General features: G+C 36.1%; 1 protein-coding gene across 1 annotated transcript in view; it reads right to left on the bottom strand.

Annotated features, from left to right (window-relative positions):
• The window catches only part of TTC29 (tetratricopeptide repeat domain 29), a 235,395-nt gene that overhangs the window by 101,359 nt on the left and 110,594 nt on the right, over nucleotides 1–23,442 (bottom strand). The window contains 2 exon segments of the mRNA XM_021666727.2: nucleotides 5,886–6,009; nucleotides 21,206–21,297. Of these exon segments, the coding sequence (XP_021522402.2) occupies nucleotides 5,886–6,009; nucleotides 21,206–21,297 (216 nt within the window).

Here is a 23,442-nt window from a genome sequence, read left to right as displayed (position 1 = left end):
CTTTCTTCAAAGAATAAAACATAAAATTTATGCAAGAAAAAAGTTAATTAGGAAAACATAAAGCTGTATCAAAGATACTTGTATGCCAATGAAGTAAACCATAATTGAGAAACAATACAAATATTGAAGATGATGAAAATAAAAGTCATTAAAATTATAGATTGTCCTGGTAGATGTCAAAGACATAGGGCAAACTATATGAATATGTAAGAGTAGGCCAAACATTACCATTTTTTAGAAACAAAAGTATAAATATCTAATTGTTATTCTATTTCTGAGATTTCAATTACTTATTGTTTTAGGTAAAAGTCTTAATTAGAAATATTAGAGACCACAAATAAGTGGACATATATATGAATTTCCAAAGTTATTTTTATATGTTATTAAGCTAAAATTAACTCATTCATTCATTCATTCTTTCATTTGGCAACCACTCTGAGCTAGGCCAAATGCCAAGCCATGGAGAGGTAGCAGTAAATGGAGTTTCCACTCAAGTTTTTGAGTTTACTATTAAGTGGAAGTATTGATATGCCTAAAATTTTGATTAGATCTTATTTAAGTGCCTTTTTGCCCTTAAAATAGGAGCTTTATAATTAGTGAATTATTCTTCCCTCAAACTGTACTTAGTATTCCATCTTTAGATACACACACAACTGCCATTAAATAGATATAAACCTACCAGTTTTTCTAATTTCTCTAGTTTAAAATACTACTAAAGAAATACAACATTAATTCTTTTAGCTGCAAGCATTTCTATACATACCATTTTAGAATGAGATTTCGCTAATGTATATTGCATTTTTGGATGTTTAATTCTTAAAGAGCTTACTGTTTAAATCTATTCTCCGAAGATTAAGTACAACTTTCTACTGATTATTTCTGTTATCAGATAATCCCTATTCTATTATACAATTCAGAAGATTCTAGTAATTAGTCTTGGCAATCTTAAATATGAGTTTGAGAATATACACTTCCTAAATTAATCCTATGAGAAGAGAACAACTTCATTTAATGTTACTAATATCCCTGATAAGCATTTAGCAGACAATTCCAGAACAAGATCTTGATGACATCATAGACCTTGAAATAAGGCTTGAATTATGACATTATAACATAGAATTTTCATGAATTATCTGATTTTTAGTGTCTAAAATGTCACTCTGTTCAATGAGCAAGCTCCAAATAAATGAGCATTTTCTCAGTAGTAAGGACAAATCATTTCCTACCCATTCTCTCTATAATTTTAGTGTTAAAAACAGCATTATTTTAGCTATGTCATTATTCTATGATTTTATTAAGGAATGAAAAATCTTATAAACCTAGTTATTTCCTCTAAAACATTCTCATTTGACCACTTTACACTAATTATATATTTTCAATTAACAGGCCATCAAAAGACCCAGAGGGTAGGATGAATGGTCCATTTTCCATGATTACATAGTAAAAGGTAACTAACTAGGATACAGGATATTTTTAAGATGTGTTCATTCTAATTATAACTATTATAATAATTACAGAAAAGGTAATGCCAATATTTTTCCAATTATTACAATTTTAGTCTTATAATAGAATTTTTTTCTTGAAAATTGTTAAGAATACAATTACATTTCATGAGTAATATGAAGCCCGAAAATATTGAGTTTGCTTTTAAAGATTCAGGACAAGTTTTCAGAATCTTAAAATATTACACAAAAATGAAATAGAGGAAGGGCATGGTGGCTCACACCTGTAATCCAGCACTTTGGGAGCCAAGGAAGGAGGATCACTTGAGGTCAGGAGTTCAAGATCATCCTGGCCAACATGGTGAAACCCTGTCTTTACTAAAAATACAAAACTTAGCTGGGCATGGTGGCAGGCACCTGTAATCCCAGCTACTCGGGAGGCTGAGGAAGGAGAATTGCTTGAACCGGGGAGGCAGAGGTTGCAGTGAGCTGAGATTGCATTACTGCACTCCAGTCTGGGCGACAAGAGCGAAACACTGTCTCAAAAAGAATAAAAATAAAAATAAACTAAAAAATGAAATAGAAATCTAAACTTTCACAAGTGAGAGAATACTAGTCTTAAGTGGTATGAAACTGGCTTCAAATGTATTTATTCAAAAATTGGAACTGACATATTTTTGATCACCAATTCTGTGCCAGGTTTTTTTCTAGACACTAGAATAATAAACAAGGCAGATATAGTGTCTGCTCTCATTAAGCTTACATTTTGCACAAATTAAACAACAATAATAAGAAAATAACATGATCAAGAAAACTATGAGATAAATGCTACATGGATAATTCAAATACAGTAATTTTAAAGAATGACCCAGGTGGGGCAGCTCATGCCTGTAATTCCAGCACTTTAGGAGGCTGAGGCAGGAGGATCCTTTGAGTCTAGGAGTTCAAGACCAGTCTGGGCCACATGGCAAAACCCTGCCTCTATTTAAAAAAAGAGGGGGTGGGGGATGACCTGATGGCCACTCTTTGGTTGCTAAGGGAAGGCCCCTCTGAAGATGTGGCATTGAACAGAGATCTGAGTGACAAGAAGCCAGCAATGTGAAGTTCAGAACATTTCATGTAGAGCATTCCAGCCAAGGCAAATGTTGTAAGGCAGGAACTAGCTTGACATCCTTAAAGAACTCGAAGGTCAATTCAGCTACAGTGAAGTGGATAAAAAGTAGAAAGCAATGAGGTCAGAGATAGGGGCGGGAGGTAGCTCATATTTTAGGACAGGGTAAGGATTTATATTTATGTTCTCAGAAGAATGAGAAATCATGGAAGTGTCTTAAGCAGAGAAATCGCATGATTTGATTTACATTTTAAAAGAATTACTTTGGCATCTGTGTAGAAACTGACCTATGCAGGGGTGGGAGGGAAAAGAGTGCATACAGGAAGATTCTGCAGTGTCTAGGTGAGACAATATAGTATCATAAACTGATGTGACAGTTGTAGAGATAGAGGGAAGTGGGTGGATTTGAGATATATTTTGGTAGCTTAAAGGTTAGAGTTTGCTTTTAGATTGAATAGGGAGCTGGGGGAGAGAAGACTTGAAAGAATTGAAGGATTTCCAGATTTTTGGCTTAAGTGACTGGGTGGATGGATAATTTACTAAGATGGGGAAGACTAGAGAGGAGCAGGTTCCATTTGAGACATGTGTTGTTAGAAATCCAGGTGGAGGTGCTAAGGAAGCAATTGCCTTTACAAGTTTGGAGTCTCAGGAGAGATCAGGATTGGAGGTACAAATCTGGAAGTCATTAGCATATGGATAGTATTTAAAAGCCACGTGCCTGGATGAGGAAGATAAGAGGAGCTTGTAGATTAAAAAGAGAAGATTGTCTGGAAAATGACTAAATAATATTCTAATGTGGTTGAGATTTAAGTTGTTAGAAGAATAAAATTTAGAGAAAAGAACGATGAGTTCAGTTTTTAGTACATTATAGTTGAAGCAATCTAAGTGAAGATGTTAAGTAGGTGGTTGGGTGTGAGTTTGGAATTGAAGGGAGAGATCTGAGCTTTTAGAAGGAAAGTTCTTCAGGGCAGGTGTGGTGGCTCACACCTGTAATCCCAGCACTTTGGGAGGCTGAGGTGGGAGGATCATGGGTCAAGAGATTGAGACCATCCTGGCCAACATGGTGAAACCCAGTCTCTACTAAAAATACAAAAAAATTAGCTGGGTATGGTGGAACGTGCCTGTCGTCCCAGCTACTCGGGAGGCTGAGGCAGGAGAATCGTCTCAACTCGGAAAGTAGAAGTTGCAGTGAGCAGAGATTATGCCAACAACCTTTTACCCTACCTCCAAACAATACCCAAACCCAGACCTTCTGTATAACATGAACATTGCTAACCTATATTTTCCTAATAACAGAAAGCATAAGGAAAACAAACTTTTTTGAGGGGCAATATTTTTATGCTTGCATTTTCTTAATGTTTTCACCAAAAGTTTATATCTCACCAGTGTGTATTTTATTATCTGATGTTTGATTCTTGGAGAAGAGTTTAATATCTGAAGGTAAGATAGAAGAAATTAATATCCAAAAGCCGTGTCAACTGCCAGAAGTTAAATTTTATCAGTTTATCCCTTTTGTAATGGAAAATTTGGAGGATTATGGGTATTTGCACTATCTTCAAATATATGTGCCTTTAAATATACAAGTTGATTCATACACTGTATCGTACTGCATATATTCATAGACTATGTCTTTTCTCCTATGTTACAGGAGAAGCTCCCTCATTTAGACTGTGAGCCTCACAAGGGTTTAGGTCTTGTCTTTTTTTCACCACTGTATCCTAAAAAGCAAACAAAAGCAAATACAAAATCAAAGAGAGAGGAGTCAATAAAGGCAAAGAAATGGGTGTGGAGCCAGAGGGTAGTAGAGGAAGCACATGACAGGCAAAACCTGAGCACTAGGGCAACAGACAGGGGAGGGCTCAAAAAAAGAGGGGAAACAAAGTGTTGGAGATGGGAGAGAGGCAGAGGACGACCTGGGGGTCAGAGAGCAAAGGAGAAGAAAGGGTGCAGGAGAGAAGGGAGCAAGGTGAGCAAGGGAGGTGGGGAGAAGGAGGGTGAGAAGAAAAGGGGGCTTTTCAGATATCAAGTAATAGGAGACAGGAGGCAAATGAGCCCAGAGGAGCAAGAGAGGGGATGAAAGAGAGAAAGAAAATGAGAGACTTTGTCTGAAAACACTTTCCCCACATCAGGGATTAAAATATTAGTTTCACTCATTCAAATTAATTTCAAATTTGATTTCCTTAAAAAAAATGCTAAATCCTTCTGAAATAAAGTTAATTTTATGGTGAACAACAGAATACTGAAGTGGTTAGGAGAATGAGTTTGAATACCATTGCCACCCAGAATCATCTGAGGGTCTGGCAAAGGGGAATTGTCTGATGCCACTCAGGGTGCAGAACAACAAAAGTTTATAAAGATAATACTTCTCCTGCTGTAAAGCACTATTCTAAGTGCTTTTCATATATTAATTTAATACTCACAACAACTTTATGAGGTGAGAAAATTGAGGCACCTAGAAATTTAAGTAACTAGCCCCAGGTCACAGATCTTATAAGTGAAAGAGCTGGGTTTTTAACTCGAGCAGTGAGATTTTGGAATTAGTGATTTTATTCACTACATATTCAGCCTATCAAAGCGATTAACAGAAAGTGTATAATACACATACAGAAAGTGTATTAACAGAAAATGTATAAACATAATTACCCTAAAAAATGATAAATCTTATTCATGATTGAAACAGCAATTATAATTAGAGAAATAAGGCTCTTTCACATCATTTCTAAAGGAGAATATGCAATAAAAATCAGGAAAAAAATATGACCAAAGTCCATTATGACCAGTATATGATACTAATAATAGCTTCTTGAATTGGATAATTTTATTTTGGGCTTTTTTTTTCTTCTTTCTGTTTTCTCAGGTAATCAATCTGTTGCTAAAATTCCACTCTAAATTGTCTGCAGAATTATTTTTAGAATTGTCGCTTCTTTTTCTAAGGAACCTAGCAGGGATGCCACAGCTGGATTAATAAAGAATTTGGAGTGAGAGAGATGAATGTCAGTGGAAGCAGATAATAGCCAACAGTTACAATCAATTTCCTTTGAATTAAATATTTTAATTGCTCCTCAAATCCAATGTCACTTAGAATCCTCACTGAATGTGAATGTATGAATCAGGGTTAGCACCTCGTAAGTACTGTCCCCATATGGCCCTAAGGTATTGGAAGAAGAGGAGGAGGAGGAGGAGGAGGCATTTCTCCCCCCAGTCCTTGCCATGGGCATTAACTACATCCTGCAATCCCTGGCCATTCTGAATAATACATTGTGGAAGACAAGGATGACATGAGACTTTTAAAACTGCAAATTTCTCTATAAACAGGAAACACATAGACTCACTTTTTCATTGTAGATGTCCCCAAGCATTGTACTTGCTCTCACAAAATCTAGGCTTTGAAAATTGTTTCTTGCAATTTTCACAACTTTTTCCAAGTATTTAATTGCTTCTGTCATCTCTCCTTGGCTAGAATGAATGAAATAGGAAGTCAATGGAGTATCATCTCAATGTCACAGTAAAGAGAAAGTATCTTGTGTCTTGTGTCTTGTGCTGTAGAAAATGCAAGATAGTTATCAGGATAATGAGATTTAATGTGTAAATACCAAATTAATAAATGTATGGCTTGTTTTTGTTGGAGCATACATTGAGTTAAAACTGAAACTTTTAAATCCTCATGCACTGCTAATGGAAATGGTACATCTTCTTTGGAAAACAACTTGGCAGTTCCTCAAAAACTTTAACATAAAGTTACTATACGACCTAGAAATTTTACTCCAAAATATATACCCAAGTTGAAGCAAAACCATGTCCATACAGTCATATACAGAAAAGTTCATAGCAGCATTATTCATAATAGCCAAGGCATGAAAACAACTGAAATGTATATCAACTGATGAATGGGTAAACAAAACATGTATACCTACAATGAAATATTATTCACTCTTAAAAAAGAATGAAGTAGTGATACATGTTGCAACATGAATGAAACTTGAAAATCTGCCAAGTGAAAGAAGCCAGACAACAAAAGATTACACATTGTATGAGCCTGTTTACATGACATGCCCAGAATAGGCAAATCATGAGATGGAAAGCAAGCTAGTGGTGGCTAGAGGCTGAGGAAAGGGAAAGATTGAGAAATGACTAATAATCGGTACAAGGTTTCCTTTGAGGGTGATTGAAATTAGAGAGTGGACATGGTTGCTCAACCCTGTGAGTATACCAAAAATTACTGAATTATAGACTTTAAACTTCTAAAGTGAGGACTCTTTTAAATTGTAGACTTTTGAAGTCTACAGTTGTTAAAGTCATAATTGCATAACATATAAACTATGCCTTACTAAAGCTGTTTTTTTTTTTTTTTTTTTCAAAAAAAGAAACTTTCAAAAGTTTATAAAAGGTAAACGCTAGCTTACTCTTGCATGCTTCCCTTGGTAGTGAGAGCTCAGGTGTCACTAAAGTCACATATACAAGTGTTAAACATTCTGACAAAATGTTCAGGAAAACATATAATTTCTAGCAGAGCATTTGGCATATAGTAAGCATTAATATATTTTTGAAGGAGGGAAGGTTGAAAATTTGAGAAGGGAGACACATATACTGTGCATATGAAGTATGCATATGCTAAGTATCCAGGTAAACTGTGAGATGCATATGATGTTTGGAGTCTGACTATAAACTCCTGACCCTTGATTATTTTAGTAACTTTGGGAGCCTGGCAAATGTCCTAAAATTTGCTAGTTGCTGAAGAAAAGGGTTCCCGTGCTTGAAGAGTTGCACTGTCAATTTGGATAAATAAGTGTTTAAATTCATACATGGGATGAACTGTGACAGGTACTATGACTTGTGTGCAGTGCTTTGAAACCTGGAGTACATTCATTTACCTATCTTCCTAAGAGCATGTCTAATATTTGTGGGGTAAATTTGGTCTTGAAAGGCAACCAAAAGAAATTTCAAGCCTAATCTAGTTAATGAAACAGTAATCTCAAAGAGGTTATATAAATTTGGAAAACTGTAAATATGCACTGCAGGCGGTACCTTTGCATTTTGAGCTGTAAAAATTCTTGGTGTGCTTATCCATTCACAGGCTACTGGCTCTACTCCATGCTCCTTTCTCCTCTGCTCTCACCCAGGTCTTCCACACACAGGTTGGGACCACCTTTTCTTTCTCCAAATGCTTCTCTTTCCAGTGTCTAGCACTGTCAGCCAATCTCTATTCTCTCACTTCCTCTGTACCTCTCATTTTTTCCTGGATCTCTCACTTACATTGAGGTCTCTGTCCATCTAAAGCTGGCTCTTCCAGAACACTGTCCACAGTCTCTTCTCTCTGTCATTGAATTCTTATTATAGGCAGTTTCATACACTATGGCATGACCTAACTCCTATATGCATATTTCAGGCAAATGCGTATTTCTAAACCTGACTTCTCCACTGTGCTTCAGACCCACGTTTCCAACTGCCCAGACATACTTAACATGCAAAGGAAGACACTTCCCTCCAAATGGTTATCTTTGAAGATATCAGTTAATAATGGGGCTTGTGATATTTTTGAAATTCCTCTTTAGGTAACTCCTTCATAGTATACTGTTATTCATGTAAAGCATTTATAAGTAATTTAATGAATTTTGTCCTAAAAATGAGATTACTCATAGTTTTTTTTTTTTCTTTTTTCTGGGTTTTCTAAATGTGACTCCATATTCTTTTGGCTATTTCTAAAGACTGAACACACCTCTCTCAACTGGGGCTATTTAAAAGAAAATGTTGCAAGTTCAGAAAGTATTTTCTTTTTTTTTTCTTATTTCTCAAAAAAAAAAAGGGATACATGTGTAGAACATGCAGGTTTGTTACATAGGTATAAGTGTGCCATGGTGGTTGGCTGCACCTATTGACCCATCCTCTAAGTTCTCTCCCCTCACCCCCCTACCCTTCAACAGGCCCTGGTGTGTGTTGTTATCCTCTCTGTATCCATATGTTCTTAATGTTCAACTCCCACTTATGAATGAGAACATGTAGTGTTTGGTTTCCTGTTTCTGTGTTAGTTTGCTGAGGATGATGGCTTCCAGTTTCATCCATGTCCCTACAAAGGACATGATCTCATTCCTTTTTATGGCTGCATAGTATTCCATGATGTATATGTACCACATTTTCTTTATCCACTCTATCACTGATGGGTAGTTGGGTTAGTTTCATGTATTTGCTATTGTTAATAGTTAATAACTACAATAAACATATGTGTGCATGTGTCTTTATAGTAGAATGATTTGTATTTCTTTGGGTATATATCAGGGTAATGGGATTGCTGGGTCAAATGATATATCATGGTTGAACTAATTTACACTTCCACCAACAGTGCAAAAGTGTTCCTATTTCTCCATAGCCTTGCCAGAATCTATTGTTTCCTGACTTTTTAATAATCGTCATTCTGACTGGCATAAGGTGGTATCTCATTGTGGTTTTGAATTGCATTTCTCTGATAATCAGTGATTTTGAGCTTTTTTTCATGTTTCTTGGCTGAATAAATATCTTAAGAAGTGTCTGTTCATATCCTTTGCCCACTTTTTGATGGGGTTGTTTCTTGTAAATATATTTAAGTTCCTTGAAAATTCTGGATATTAGACCTTTGTAAGAAGGGTAGATTGCAAAAGTTTTCTCCCATTCTGTAGGTTGCCTGTTTACTCTGATGATAGTTTCTTTTGCTGTGCAGGAGCTCTTTAGTTTAATTATATTGCATTTGTCAATTTTGGCTTTTGTTGCAATTGCTTTTGGCATTTTTGTCATGAAGTCCTTGACTGTGCCTATGTCCCGAATGGTATTGCCTAGGTTTTCTTTTAGAGTTTTTATGGTTTTGGGTTTTACATTTAAGTCTTTAATCCATCTGGAGTTAATTTTTGTATAAAGTGTGAGGAAGGGGTCCAGTTTCAGTTTTCTGCATAGGGCTAGCCAGTTTTCCCAGCACCATTTAATGAATAGGAGATCTTTTCCCCATTGCTTGTTTTTGTCAGGTTTGTTGATGATCAGATGGTTGTAGATGTGTAGTGTTATTTCTCAGCTTTCTGTTATGCTCCACTGGTCTATATGTGTGTTTTGGTACCAGTACCATGCTGTTTTGGTTACTGTAGCTTTGTAGTATAGTTTGAAGTCAGATAGCATGATGCTTTCAGCTTTGTTCTTTTTGCTTAAGATTGTCTTGGCTATACAGGGTCTTCTTTGATTTCATATGAAATTTAAAATAGTTTTTCTCTAAATGTGTGAAGAATGTCAATGGTAGTTTGATGGGAATAGCATTGAATCTATAAATTATCTATAATTTATAGATTATTGAATTGTATAGATTTGTATATAATTGTATAGATTTGTATATAATTTATAGATTGTACATAATTTATAGATCATTGAATCTATAAATTTGATGGGAATAGCATTGAATCTAAAAATTTGAGCAGTATAGCCATTTTTACAATATTGATTCTTCCTATCCATGAGGATGGAATGCTTTTCCATTTGTTTGTTTTCTCTCTTATTTCTTTGAGCATTGGCTTGTAGTGCTCCTTGAAGAGGTCCTTCACATCCCTAGTAAGTTATATTCCTAGGTATTTTATTCTCTTTGTAGCAATTGTGAATGGGAGTTACTCATGATTTGGCTCTCTGCTTGCCTACTCTTGGTATAAAGGAATGCTTGTAATTTTTGCACATTGATTGTGTATTCCAGGACTTTGCTGAAGTTGCTTATCAGTTCAATAAGTTTTTGGGCTGAGATGATGGAGTTTTCTAAATATAAAATCATGTCGTCTGCAAACAGAAAACTTGCCTTTTCTGTCTTCCTGTTTGAATACCCTTTATTTCTTTCTCTTGCCTGATTGCCCTGGCCAGAACTTCCAATACTATGTTGAATAGGAGTAGTGAGAGAGGGCATCCTTGTTTTTTACTGGTTTTCAAAGGGTATGCTTCCTGCTTTTGCCCATTCAGTGTAATATTGGCTGTGGGTTTATCATAAACAGCTCTTATTATTTTGAGATATGTTCCATCAATTGTTAGTTTATTAAGAGTTTTTTAACATGAAAGGATGTTGAATTTTATCAAAGGCCTTTTCTGCATCTATTGAGGTAATCACGTAGTTTTTGTCATTGTTTCTGTTTAGGTGATGGGTTAGGTTTATTGATTTGCATATGTTGAAACAACCTCGTGTCCACGGATGAAGCTGACTTGATCATGCTGGGTAGCTTTTTAATGTGCTGCTGGATTTGATTTGCCATTACTTTTTTGAGGATTTTCATGTTGATGTTTATCAGGGATGCTGGCCTGAAATTTTCTTTTTTTTGTTGTATCTCTTCCTGGTTTTGGTATCAGGATGATGCTGCCTTCATAAAATGAGTTAGGAAAAATCCCTCCTTTTCAATTGTTTGGAATAGTTTTAGAAGGAATAGTACCAGTTCACCTTTATATATCTGGAAGAATTCAGCTGTGAATTTGTCTGGTCCTGGGCTGTTTTTGGTCGGTAGGCTATTAGTTACTGCTGCTATTTCAGAGCTTGTTATTGGTCTATTCAGAGATTCAACTTCTTCCTGGGTTACTCTTGTGAGGGTATGTGTGTCCAAAAATTTATCCATTTTTTCTGGATTTTCTAGTTTATTTGCAGAGAGGTGCCTACAGTATTCTCTGTTGGTAATTTTTATTTCTGTGGGGTCAGTGGTGAAATCCCCTTTATCATTTTTTATTGTGTCTATTTCATTCTTATCTCTCTTCTTCTTTGTCTTGCGAGTGGTTTATCTATTTTGTTAATTTTTTCATAAAACCAGCTCTTGAATGCATTGATTTTTTTGGATGGCTTTTTTTGTGTCTCTATCTCCCTCAATTCCTCTCTTATCTTAGTTATTTCTTGTCTTCTGCTAGCTTTTGAATTAGTTTGCTCTTGCCTCTCAAGCTCTTTTAATTCTGATGTTGGGGTGTCAATTTGAGATCTGTCTAGCTTTTTGATTTGGGGTTTAATGCTACATATTTCCTTCTTAACACTGCTTTAGCTGTGTCCTAGAGCTTCTGTTATGTTGTCTCTCTTTGTTCTCATTGGTTTCAAAGAACTTCTTCTTTTTTTTTTTTTTTTGAAACGGAGTTTCGCTCTTGATACCCAGGCTGGAGTGCAATGGCGCGATCTCGGCTTACTGCAACCTCTGCCTCCTGGGTTCAGGCAATTCTCCTGCCTCAGCTTCCTGAGTAGCTGGGATTACAGGCATGCGCCACCATGCCCAGCTAATTTTTTTTTTTTGTATTTTTAGTAGAGGCGGGGTTTCACCATGTTGACCAGGATGGTCTCGATCTCTTGACCTCGTGATTTACCCGCCTCGGCCTCCCAAAGTGCTGAGATTACAGGTGTGAGCCACCGCGCCCAGCCAGAACTTCTTGATTTCTGTCCTAATTTCATTATTTATCCAGTAGTCATTCAGGAGCCGGTTGTTCAATTTCCATGTAACTGTGATTTTGAGGGAGTTTCTTTTCTTTTCTTGTTTGTTTGTTTGTTTGTTTGTTTTTAATACTTTAAGTTCTGGGGTACATGTGCAGAACGTGCCAGTTTGTTACACAGGTATACAAGTGCCATGGTGGTTTGCTGCACCCATTAACTTGTCATCTACATTAGGTATTTCTACTAATGCTTTTCCTCCCCCCTCCTCCTCCCCCAACAGACTCCAGTGTGTTATGTTCACCTCCCTATGTCCATGTGTTCTCCTTGTTCAACTTCCACCTACGAGTGAGAACATGTGGTGTTTGGTTTTCTGTTCTTGTGTTAGTTTGCTGAGAACGATGGTTTCCAGCTTCATCCATGTCCCTGCAAAGGACATGAACTCATCCATTTTTATGGCTGCATAGTATTCCTTGGTGTATATGTGCCATATTTTCTTTATCCAGTCTACCATTAATGGGCATGTAGGTTGGTTCCAAATCTTTGCTATTGTGAACAGTGCCACAATAAACATGTGTGCATATGTCTTTATAGTTGATTGATTTATAATCCTTTGTGTATATACCCAGTAATGCGATTGCTGGGTCAAATGGTATTTCTATTTCTAGATCCTTGAGAATTGCCACACTGTCTCTCACAATAGTTGAACTAGAGTGGTTTCTTAATTCTGAGTTCTAATTTGATTGCACTGTGCTCTGAGAAACTGTTTGCTATGATTTCAGTTATTTTGCATTTGCTAAAGAGTGTTTTACTTCCAATTATGTGGTCAATTTTAGAATAAGTGCTGTGTGGCACTGATAAGAATGTATATTCTGTTGATCTGGGGTAGAGAGTTCCATAGACATCTACTAGGTCCACTTGATCAAGAGCTGAGTTCAAGTCCTAAATATTCTTGTTAATTTTCTGTCTTGTTGATGGGTCTAATATTGAGAGTGGGGTGTTATGGTCTCCCACTGTTATTGTGTGAGAGTCATAAGTCTCTTTGTAGGACTCTAAGAACTTGTTTTATGAATCTGGGTGCTCCTGTGTTGGGTGCATATATATTTGGAATAATTAGTTCTTCTTGTTGAATTTTGTTGAATTATTCCCTTTACCATTATGTAACGCCCTTCTTTGTCTTTTATGATCTTTGTTGGTTTAAAGTCTGTTTTGTCAGAGACTAGGATTGCAACCCCTGCTTTTTTTTTTTTTTTTTTTTTGCTTTCCTTTTGCTTGGTAAACTTTTCTCCACCCCTTTATTTTGAGCCTATGTGTGTCTCTGAAGGTAATATGGGTCTCCTGAATACAGTACACCAATGGGGTCTTGACTTCTTATCCAATTTGCCAGTCTGCGTCTCTTAATTGGGGCATTTAGCCCATTTATATTTAAGATTAGTATTGTTATGTGTGAATTTGATTGGGTCATCTTGATGCTATGAGGTTATTTTGCACACTAGTTAATGCAATTTCTTCATAGTTTCATTGGTCTTTATATTTTGGTGTTTTTTCAGTGGCTGGTACCAGTTTTTCCTTTCCATATTTGGTGCTGTTTTCAGAGCTCTCGCAGGGCAGGCCTGGTGGTAACAAAATTCCTCAGCATTTGATTGTCTGGAAAGGATTTTATTTCTCATTCACTTATGAAGCTTAGTTTGGCCGGATATGAAATTCTAGGTTGAAAATTCTTTTCCTTAAGAATGTTGACTATTGCCCCCTAATCTCTTCTGGCTTGTAGAGTTTCTGCTGAGAGGCCTGCTGTTAGTCTGATGGGCTTCCCTTTGTAGTTAACCTGGTCTTTCTCTCTGGCTGCCCTTAACAGTTTTTCCTTCTTTTCTACCTTGGAGAATCTGATGATTATGTGTCTTCGGGCTGATCTTCTCATGAAGTATCTTAGTGGTGTTCTCTGTATTTCCTAAATTTGCATGTTGGCCTGTCTTGCTAGGTTGGGAAAATTCTCCTGGATAATATCCTGAAGTGTGTTTTCCAGCTTGTTTCCATTCTCCTCATCTCCTCTGGTACTCCAATCAATCATAGGTTTGGTCCTTTTATGAAGTCCCATATTTCTTGGAGGCTTTGTTTATTCCTTTTCATTCTTTTTTCTCTATTCTTGTCTGCGTGTCTTATTTCAGTAAGGTGGCCTTCAAACTCTGATATCCTTTCTTCTGCTTGGCCAATTTTGCTATTGATACTTGTGTATGCTTCACAAAGTTCTCACGCTGCATTTTTCAGCTTCATCAGGTCGTTTGTATTCCTCTCTAAACTGGTTATCCTAGTTAGCAATTCCTCTAACCTTTTATCAAGGTTCTTAGCTTCTTTGCATTGGGTTAGAACATGCTCCTTTAGCTCATCGTAGTTTTTTACTACCCATCTTCTGAAACCTACTTCTGTCAATTTGCCCACTTGATCCTCTGTCCATTTCTGTGCTCACCTTCCTTGGCTGGTGGGAGGGAGTTTCGTTTTCCCATGTGGCTTTCAGGTGAGCCACCACACCACACTGCTTTTCCCTTTCTCTATGGGTCATGCCTGCCTTCTAGTCAATTTTGATGACAGAACCTGGATACCTTGGTTGCCAGTGAAGGATTCACATACTTATTATGGATTTTTTTGGATAGGAGCCCCAGCTTCTAGCAATCCATCTTGGCTCTGCCCCCACCAGTAGCATTTCTATATGCCCCATAAAGTATTTTCAAAGGAGTTTATTTTAAACAAATATTCGTAGGATTAGGGATATCTCCTTGCATAACCTCTCAAGGTTTGGAAAACATTCATTTTCACAGGTAAACAGTGATATGTTTGTAAAGATAAGTTAGATTACTTTAAAGTCAAAATGTGTTATGGTGAAATTTACAAAGATATGGGCTTGGATCTCAGTTCAGCCTCTTAGATTAGTAACTTTGATCATACTAAAGTTATGAAACTGAAGAAAATTTTGTTTCTTCATTTTAAAAATGACCACGAGTTGCTGTGGTATGAAGAACTGTGTAAATGTATAGCTTGGCATGTTGTAGGGATTCAATAAATGGCACTAGTGTTGTTATTAACTCTCAATGAAATAAACAGCTATCACATTCACAGCTTGCTACTTGACACTGTCTACCACAAGCCAAGAAGAAAATTCAATTTAGCTAAGCAATTCTTCCTGAAAACTTTCATCATGTGATAAATTAAACACTCTGATTTGAATGTATGCTCTGCAAAATGTCACATAAAGTCCTGGGGTCTATTTTCTAGGGGGCAAAATCAAAAAGCTAACATTTTTTGTTTACTTGAGTATCAGGTACTATCAAATATATTCCTTTTCCTCTTATTGGTAAAAGAATGTTCTACATATCAGAAATAGGATGGAATTTTATGTTACCACAGCTGTGAATACTACTTTTTATAATTCTGTCCTCACTTTTTCATACCTAAATTATGACTAATCTTCCACATATAGACATAGGTCAATTCTCCAGAAAAATTATGAATTATTGGAGGAAATTTTCAAATGCAGGCATAGAGTAAAATATAATGAGAGGTTCACTGTTATTTGAATTTAAATATTTGTTTTACGAAACAACTAAAAGTTATTGAGAGACCTTGAGTATAAAATATTAATAAATAAAATATATTATTTAGAATTTTGAGCGAACTTGTGGATTTCTAGGGCTAAAAATGTTCTGTCAAATTGTTAATTTTTCATACTCTTTCCTAGACTATAATATTCAGGAAAAATTGATGGGGAAATAAGTGATGATTTCTCTTAATATCACTTTAAAACCACAGAAAAAATTATTATTATTATTAATTATTTAGCTAAGATGGACTCACTGAAGCTTATTTATGTCCATGTTTCTAAAAACCAATATATTTTTGAAGAAAGTACATTCTGATTTAGGTTTGGCCTGCTGAATATTGGTAAATCAAGATATACACAAAGAAACAAGCAGAAAACTAAGTTCAGGGTATCAGAAACACAAAATAGTATAAATTAAACTATTGCTGGGTAATTCAAGTCATTTTACTTCCAAAGGAGCAACAGATCTCCAAAACATCCAAAATTATCTGGAACTTGTTCTAACAAATAATGCTAGAGAAAAAAGTCTTATTCTTGTAAGTCATTTGCTTTACTCGGTAAATGTATAGGTCTACAGCCAGCAAAGTTGTTAATGCAGCATGTGAAATATTAGCATTATATGTTGGTTAAAGATTTTCCAAATTTAAAAGTTAGCAAAAGATTTAGAAGCCATTCTTTTTATGGAAGAGGAAAACATTGAATATTTTCTTACAGAAAGGCTACAGCTTATTTGTATAAGTTAAAGGACAAGGTTAAAATGTTAGATAAATATTAATTCCAGTTTTCTATATGCAGTGCACAGGTGCAACTTGAACAGCATATTATATGGTATAATCATTAAATTCATTCAACCAGACCTTAGAGAGTTAAAAACATATATTCGGAGGAACAGAACTCCTCGGTCCAAAGAATGAGAATGAAACAGTGCAGAATATTTGTGTATCAAGGTGATTCCAGTTTCCAACTGGGAAAACAGGACCGTTAACACCCACGTCCCTTGACAACTGTCCAATTATGTATATCACACTTGGCCTACTGTTTGCAGTAGAAGTAATCAATAAAGGATGTGGTTGAGTGAACATAGATTTTGGTTGAGCCAATGCATGAAAACTTAATCATTTACTCAGAGAGAAGAAATCAAATAGAGCAGAGATGAAACAGCCACTAAGGGGTTTGTTGATTGTGCCACCAAGTTTGTGGGCCACAGATGAAAGTAATAAGGCAAATGGGATCAGTGACAGGAGAAAATGCAAAAAGCTATTCTTAATTTCATGAATTAATAGATATGTTTTGATGTATTTTTTGGTCATTTTTAGGAAATTTCACATCAAAGCCTGGATGTTCTATTTTAAAGAATATATGAAAATTACTAGGGCGTGTCATTTCTCTCAAGCAAGAAAAAATTAATTTTCAGCTATAACAGAAAGGTAATTTTCACACTTGAAACTTTGTACTGATTGATTTAAAGATCCCCATTGTGGAAAGTTTTCTCGGAAATAATTTAACTTGAGTTTGCAAGAAAATTTACGATGGTATGGAATAAACCCAGAGATGGGCTAGTTGTAACCAATGTGTCTTAAACATATTTTTGTGATTTTTTTCCTGTATTCTTTTAAGTAGTCTGAGTATTTTGGAAAGTTGTGGCATTTCTACAAATGAGCTACTTCAGTAAATGAGGCAAAAAAAGAAATGCCATAAAGAAAATTGAGGGGTTTTCTCTCTCTGTATTTACTCAAACTATCTGTATAACAAGAATATTTAACCTGTAATTTCTCAACTCACTTTCTCTTTGTTTTATGGACCGTAATTCTAGCTTTTTAGTTTCACAAGGCAATTGTTAGCATTTTAGAGTATCAACTATTTTCTTCACTATTATTCCAAGTAGGGGAAGAATAGCATTATAAATGCTTATTTTCTGCTATGCTGCTTAAATTCTTACTCAATTAATATTATTCAGATCAATGGCAAAAATAACAAAACTTGTTCACTTATTAACACCTTCCTCAATAACTCTAACACCAAGTCTGTATCTACTAATAATGTCGCCAGATAGGCAACTCTGTATTACCAAATCCTCAGTCTTGAGGGATTGTGGTGTGTTTTTCAATTGAGGGCTTAGTATAAATTCTTATAAGCATGTTAGAAGCTTCCAGCCTTAGATCTTATTCACCTTTCATGCACACTCAGCTGATGGCCTTAGACATACACTTATCCTAGACATGGCTATCCTCTTCCATTTCCTTTAAAGATATGAAATATGTTTATAGAGATAGGGCTACCATTAGTGAAACTTGTGCAATTGCACAGGTTAGGAAAAAGAGATTTAGAGGTGATGCTAAGCTTCATATGCAACTTGATTTATTTCTCAGCTGCCACCACCATAATTTCCTCTATTTGGGCTGTAGTCTATTTCTTGTATGTTGCTACTAACCTGAGAAGGACAATTTAGGACTCTGAAAGGGCTGGTACATGTGTGTGTCTGTGTTTGTGTCTATGTGTGTGGGTGTGTGCACATGTGTATGTGTGCACATGCATGTTTACTGAAGGATATCAAGCAAAATGTCCTAAAAATGATCACAGAATTTACATCAAAGCATTTATACTATGACTGGACATGACTTAATAATGCTCTGCAGCTATTCAGGGTGACATTGTCTATCTTACAGAATTTTAGGTTTGGAAACATCTGCCTGTTAGTAGATCACCCTTTGAATTATTTGCACAGATGTTGAAATAATATGCAGAGGCTTGCATTCCCCTGAGTGTTCCTCTACAACCACCACCAATGCTGCAAATTTACAGATTTGGATTGGAAAGCTGGCTGTGGCCTTGGGACACTTTTTCACTATAGCCTCGGAAGAAGCATTCCCTGCACTGTCTTGTGCATTGTATAATATTATAAAATTAAGACACGTCTACCATGAAATCACTGGTAGCTTTGCTGTACTTTAGTAGAGGAGAATTCTTTTTTTAAATTAATTACAAAAAAATAGAGATGGGTTCTCGCTATGTGGCGCGGACTGGTCTTAAGTTCCTGGCTCAAATGATCCTCCCACTTTGGCCTCCCAAACTGCTGGGATTACAGGTGTGAGCCATTGTGCCTAGCCAGGAATTCTTATAAAGGGAATTAGTTTACTTGGTATAAAAGTAAAATGGGGATAAATCTTCTTGCTCCTTTAAATGTTTGCCCTAAGGACACTGGTAGGTTGCTGAGAGTGTTGGAACAGAATGGTCCCCAGTCCTACCCCAAACAAACTCAACTTCATGATATATCAAATACAGTGGTATTCTGTCCCACTTCCAAGCCCAAATAATACTTAAGTAGGCAAACTAAAAATCAGATTGCCTCTTAGTGCCAAAATTCACCAGCTAATTGATCGACTTTTCACCTAGTTTTGACTGTATCGACCAGAAATTCAAATCCTGGGATGGAGGCTAAAACATTCCAGATAAGACGCAAGGCTAACAAGTGAGAATTATCTGAAGACAGCCTCATGTCTCTGGAAGTTTCAAAAATAATTACAAAGACCATTAGTTACCAAAGGGACATTTCAGTATCTGTCCCGTGACATAGTAAGTGCTTAGTACTTGTTTATAAAAAATATTTTCCCCTGAAATTTTATCTCTTTATTAATTAATTTATTTATTTTTGAGATGAAGTCTTGCTATATTGCCCAGGTTGGACTCAAACCCCTGGGGTCCAGGGATCTTCCCATCTCAGCCTCCTAAATAACTGGGATTACAAGCACCCACCACTACACCCAGCTTAGCTCTCTAGTTATGCTGGAACACAATAGAAATGTCATTTTGTAAAAATTATTTTATAAACATGTTAGGGGACACATTATTTGCAACTACAAAGCAAAGCAAAGAATCCAATCCTTTTCTGCTGATTTTTGGGTGATGATAACAGCCCAGTCAAGTAATTTCATAATAAAAAGCCACAACCAACAGAGTTGATTTGTTCTAAATAGACATAAATTGAATTCTTGTCAGTCGATTCTTTGTATTCAACCATCTCCATCTTCTGGGTTTTAAAAAATTGCTGAGCTGATCTTCCATGGACTAGTTTCCGCAACACTCACAGGCTGCTTGCCATACCTATAACTAGCCCTGTCTTTCTTGGGTAAACACCCATCCTCTCCTTCTTTTCTTTCTTTCTTTTTTTTTTTTTTTGAGATGGAGTTTTATTGAGTTTTGCTCTTTTTTGTCCAGGCTAGGGTTCAATGATGCAATCTCAGCTCACTGCAACCTACACCTCCCGGGTTCAAGCAATTCTCCTGCCTCAGCCTCCTGAGTAGCTGGATTTATAGGAGCCCACCACCACTCACAGCTAATGGAGTTGGAGTCTTGCTCTGTCGCCAGGCTGGAGTACAGTGGTGTGATCTTGGCCCACTGCAACCTCTGCCTCCCAGGTTCAAGCAATTCTCCTGCCTCAGCCTCTCAAGTAGCTGGGACTACAGGCACATGCCACCATGCCTACCTAATTATTTTTGTATCTTTAGTAGAGACAGGGTTTCACCGTATTGGCCAGAATGGTCTCTGTCTTTTGACCTCGTGAGTAGAGATGGGATTTCACCATGTTGGTCAGGCTGGTCTCGAACCCCTGACCTCAGGTGATCCACCCATCTCAGCCTCCCAAAGTGCTGGGATTACAGGGGTGAGCCACCGCACCCGGCCTCCCCTTCTAAATATGTCTGTGTTCTTAAACCATTTATCCAGTGATGACTGCATTTTATTTATTTTGTAGGCTATCTTTAATTTCACTGGTACTGATATTTTAAACTATATTATATAGTACTTATATAATGATTCCAATTTTACCTCACTAGGTACTTTTTAATGTTTCAAATGCCTTTCAAATAACAATTTTACTTTTAAAGCACCACCTTGTATGTGTTTACAACTGAAATACAAATTGGAAGAAATTAGAATTAGCACAATCTGTATCTATTACTACAATTACTGCTATCACCATTACTATTAAAAAGCTGTATCTTGGATATAAGATAACATAGTTAAAACCAAGGCCTTAACTTTGATAACTTTTCTTATTGTTTTTCTTTCTTAAGTCATAATGCTACTATGTAACAATCAAATGGACAACGACTACAGTACAATGAGGGAAGGGTAAATAATCTGTCTTCCATGGAAGAATAGGTATCGGAAGTTGTTTATATATCTAAAATTTTCTGTTTTAAATGAAATATTGAGAATATTGGTTTTACAAGCAATTGTTTATCCAGATGTGCTCCAAGGAGAGATGTCTTAATGGAAAAAGCATGACTGAAGCATAAATGGAAACTTTCCTCAAAGAAGAGATCTGGAAAGGTTATGGTGAGCCTCAGCCACTGAAGCGTACTGCATGTTTCTGTGCTCTCTGCTTTCTTAACTCGTGAGATGTGACCCGATTTTTTTCTCTTTTAGTCAAGGTCATCACTAAACTTACAGAAGACCAAAAAGAAAATAATACAAAGGAGGCATAGACAAAGGAGAGTTTAGATGCGTATTTTAAAATACCAAAATGGTTTAAAATAACTTACGATGAAAGGGTCACTTAAGAAGGGCACTGCTTAAAATTTAAGCAGGCCATAATGGAAAGCGACAGACCTCAAACAATTTAAGCCTTTCACAGTTGAGTGAATTCACAGTGACAGCAAGACGAGGATGCACTAACCTACCTCTGCAGGACCTTGGCGATGGCTTCATAGGCTCTCCCCAGGCTGAGATCATCATTCAGGTCTGTAGAGATTTTACAGTAAGTGTCAAGGACCTATCAGGAAAGAGAAATACATATTGAACGTATAGCACAGCCAGATACACTGATGTTTCATTTCATAACAGAAAAGATTAAAATTAATAGTTGTTTTTAATGTCTCTATAAAATTTTTTGTTGGTTAAAAATTCATATCGGTTTGGTTTATTTTTATCTATAGTATAACTTGTTTTGTGGCAATCTCTCTAAGCCATGACAGTGAGGTCTTACTTTTGTAAAAAATAATTATTTTCTTGGACACGTCCCCAAATCTTTCGATTTATATGACTTAGGTGTGAATAAATAATTGAATGGTTTTTACAACATTATTTTAAAATATGGGACTATTATCTAAGGTAATATAAGGCAGATTATAATATTCTACTATGATAGCTTAAATATCACTTTTCTTTCTATAAATAGCTATTTGAAAAGCATGAATTCAGGTGTGAGGCAATTTCTAAATCTATCATTTTATTAGATGCATAGCTCATAGTTTGTACATGTATACAGTTTACACCAAAAACATTTCTTACAAATGTATTTCATTACCAACAATCTCTTCAATAATCAAAAGATTACAGCTGCCACAGCCAAACATGTGATCTTAATTTAACACTGACATCATCTGTATAGTATAATTTTCCCTTTTCCTTTTTTCCCTCTTTTGATGCCCAGAAGGAGAAAAATACATAAAACAAAATCCCCATTCTTCCTTTTTCCTTCATTATTAATTGACCCAACCTATTACACACATGAGGACACAGGAAATCTCCAAAGACCTCTATGGAAATCCTTTTTGCACATTTTCTGAGAAAGAATTAGCAAAAGTCATTTGATGGCATTTGGAAGACAGAGTCAGTGTGAGGGCCGACATAAAAACACCTCGTCTGCTACTGCTTGAATCAGGCAGCCTAGAAGGTTTAAGTCTGAGTGGCAGGGTTGATATTTTCTTTGCTATCTTAGTGTTAATATTTGGGAAATAATTTCAATGAGGCTATTGCAACACTTCATAAACTTTGAGCTTCATGTGGTTTGCAAGTGACTGTGACATAATGCTATTATTAAATGTATTTATTTTTAATTGATACATAACATATCCATCACTTTACAAATTACCATTTGTTAATGTGGTGAGAATGTTAAAAATGCATTCTTTTAGCAATTTTGAAATATACATTATTATTACCTTTGATTTTTATTTTTAAATCTCTTAATAACCCTTGTGTAAACCTGAGAATATTCTTTCACCCAGTCTTACATAACTAGTAGCACTTAGATCCAATCTGGTATGAATTGACATAGACCTTTCTGAGTTAAAGGGCAGTACCTCTGAATTTTGTGAATTTATTAGAAATCTTTTTTAATCCAAATATCGAAATATTTAGGAAGAGACTTTCTGGTGTCTTTTTAAGGTCCATATAATTTATATGACATTCTAGAAGTTTAAAGTAAAGACTGAATTCAATTATATTTTGTGCCAAAATAGTTTTTTTCAGCAAATACTGTTATTGTGTCTCAGGCACTATGTTAGACCATAGGCTCTTAAGTAGATGAGAATATGCCTGTAACCCTCAAGGCATTTACAGTTTCGTGCTCCAGACTTTGGACTGATACAACTACGTGAATTAGCAATGACTAAAGACAGGTTTCTCCAGGGCTTAAGCCATGCTTATTCTGCACTACTCTGTCATGACCCTGATCTCCATGGGCTCTGAAGCACATGGCAATAATCAGAGGTGCCCAATTTTATCTGTGAGGTGTGACTCTTCAGCCCATGGATAGAAAGTTAGTTTCCAAGAAATTATAGGTAGATACTTCAATGTTGATGGCTTTTATCCCACACCACTGTGCCATAATTCCTGGGAGCAGAGGGGCAAAAAACAGCTTTGGCTTTGCACTTGATTCCATAGCAGCTTCCCCATGGAGACAGATGTGGCCTGCTAAAATGAACACTACCTGAGAATAAGAACACTTGGATTCATGTCCTAGCTTTTCCATACCCAACACATTTGGGCTAGGAAAGCTAAGTGTAATTTTCTCATAGTAAAAAAGAAAATCTACCTCTGAGAATTGTTGTGATGCTACCGTGAGATAATATAAAGTGCTATGTAGATATTAGGACAATAATTCTTTGGGAACCTCTTAATTAGACACCAGTGA

This window comes from Aotus nancymaae, unplaced genomic scaffold, assembly GCF_030222135.1.
Source record: "Aotus nancymaae isolate 86718 unplaced genomic scaffold, 86718_ANA_hifiasm-v0.15.2.pri h1tg000033l, whole genome shotgun sequence".
Classification (NCBI taxonomy): domain Eukaryota; kingdom Metazoa; phylum Chordata; class Mammalia; order Primates; family Aotidae; genus Aotus; species Aotus nancymaae.
Note: the sequence above shows the minus strand (reverse complement) of the source record. Positions and strands in the feature narration are given on the sequence as shown.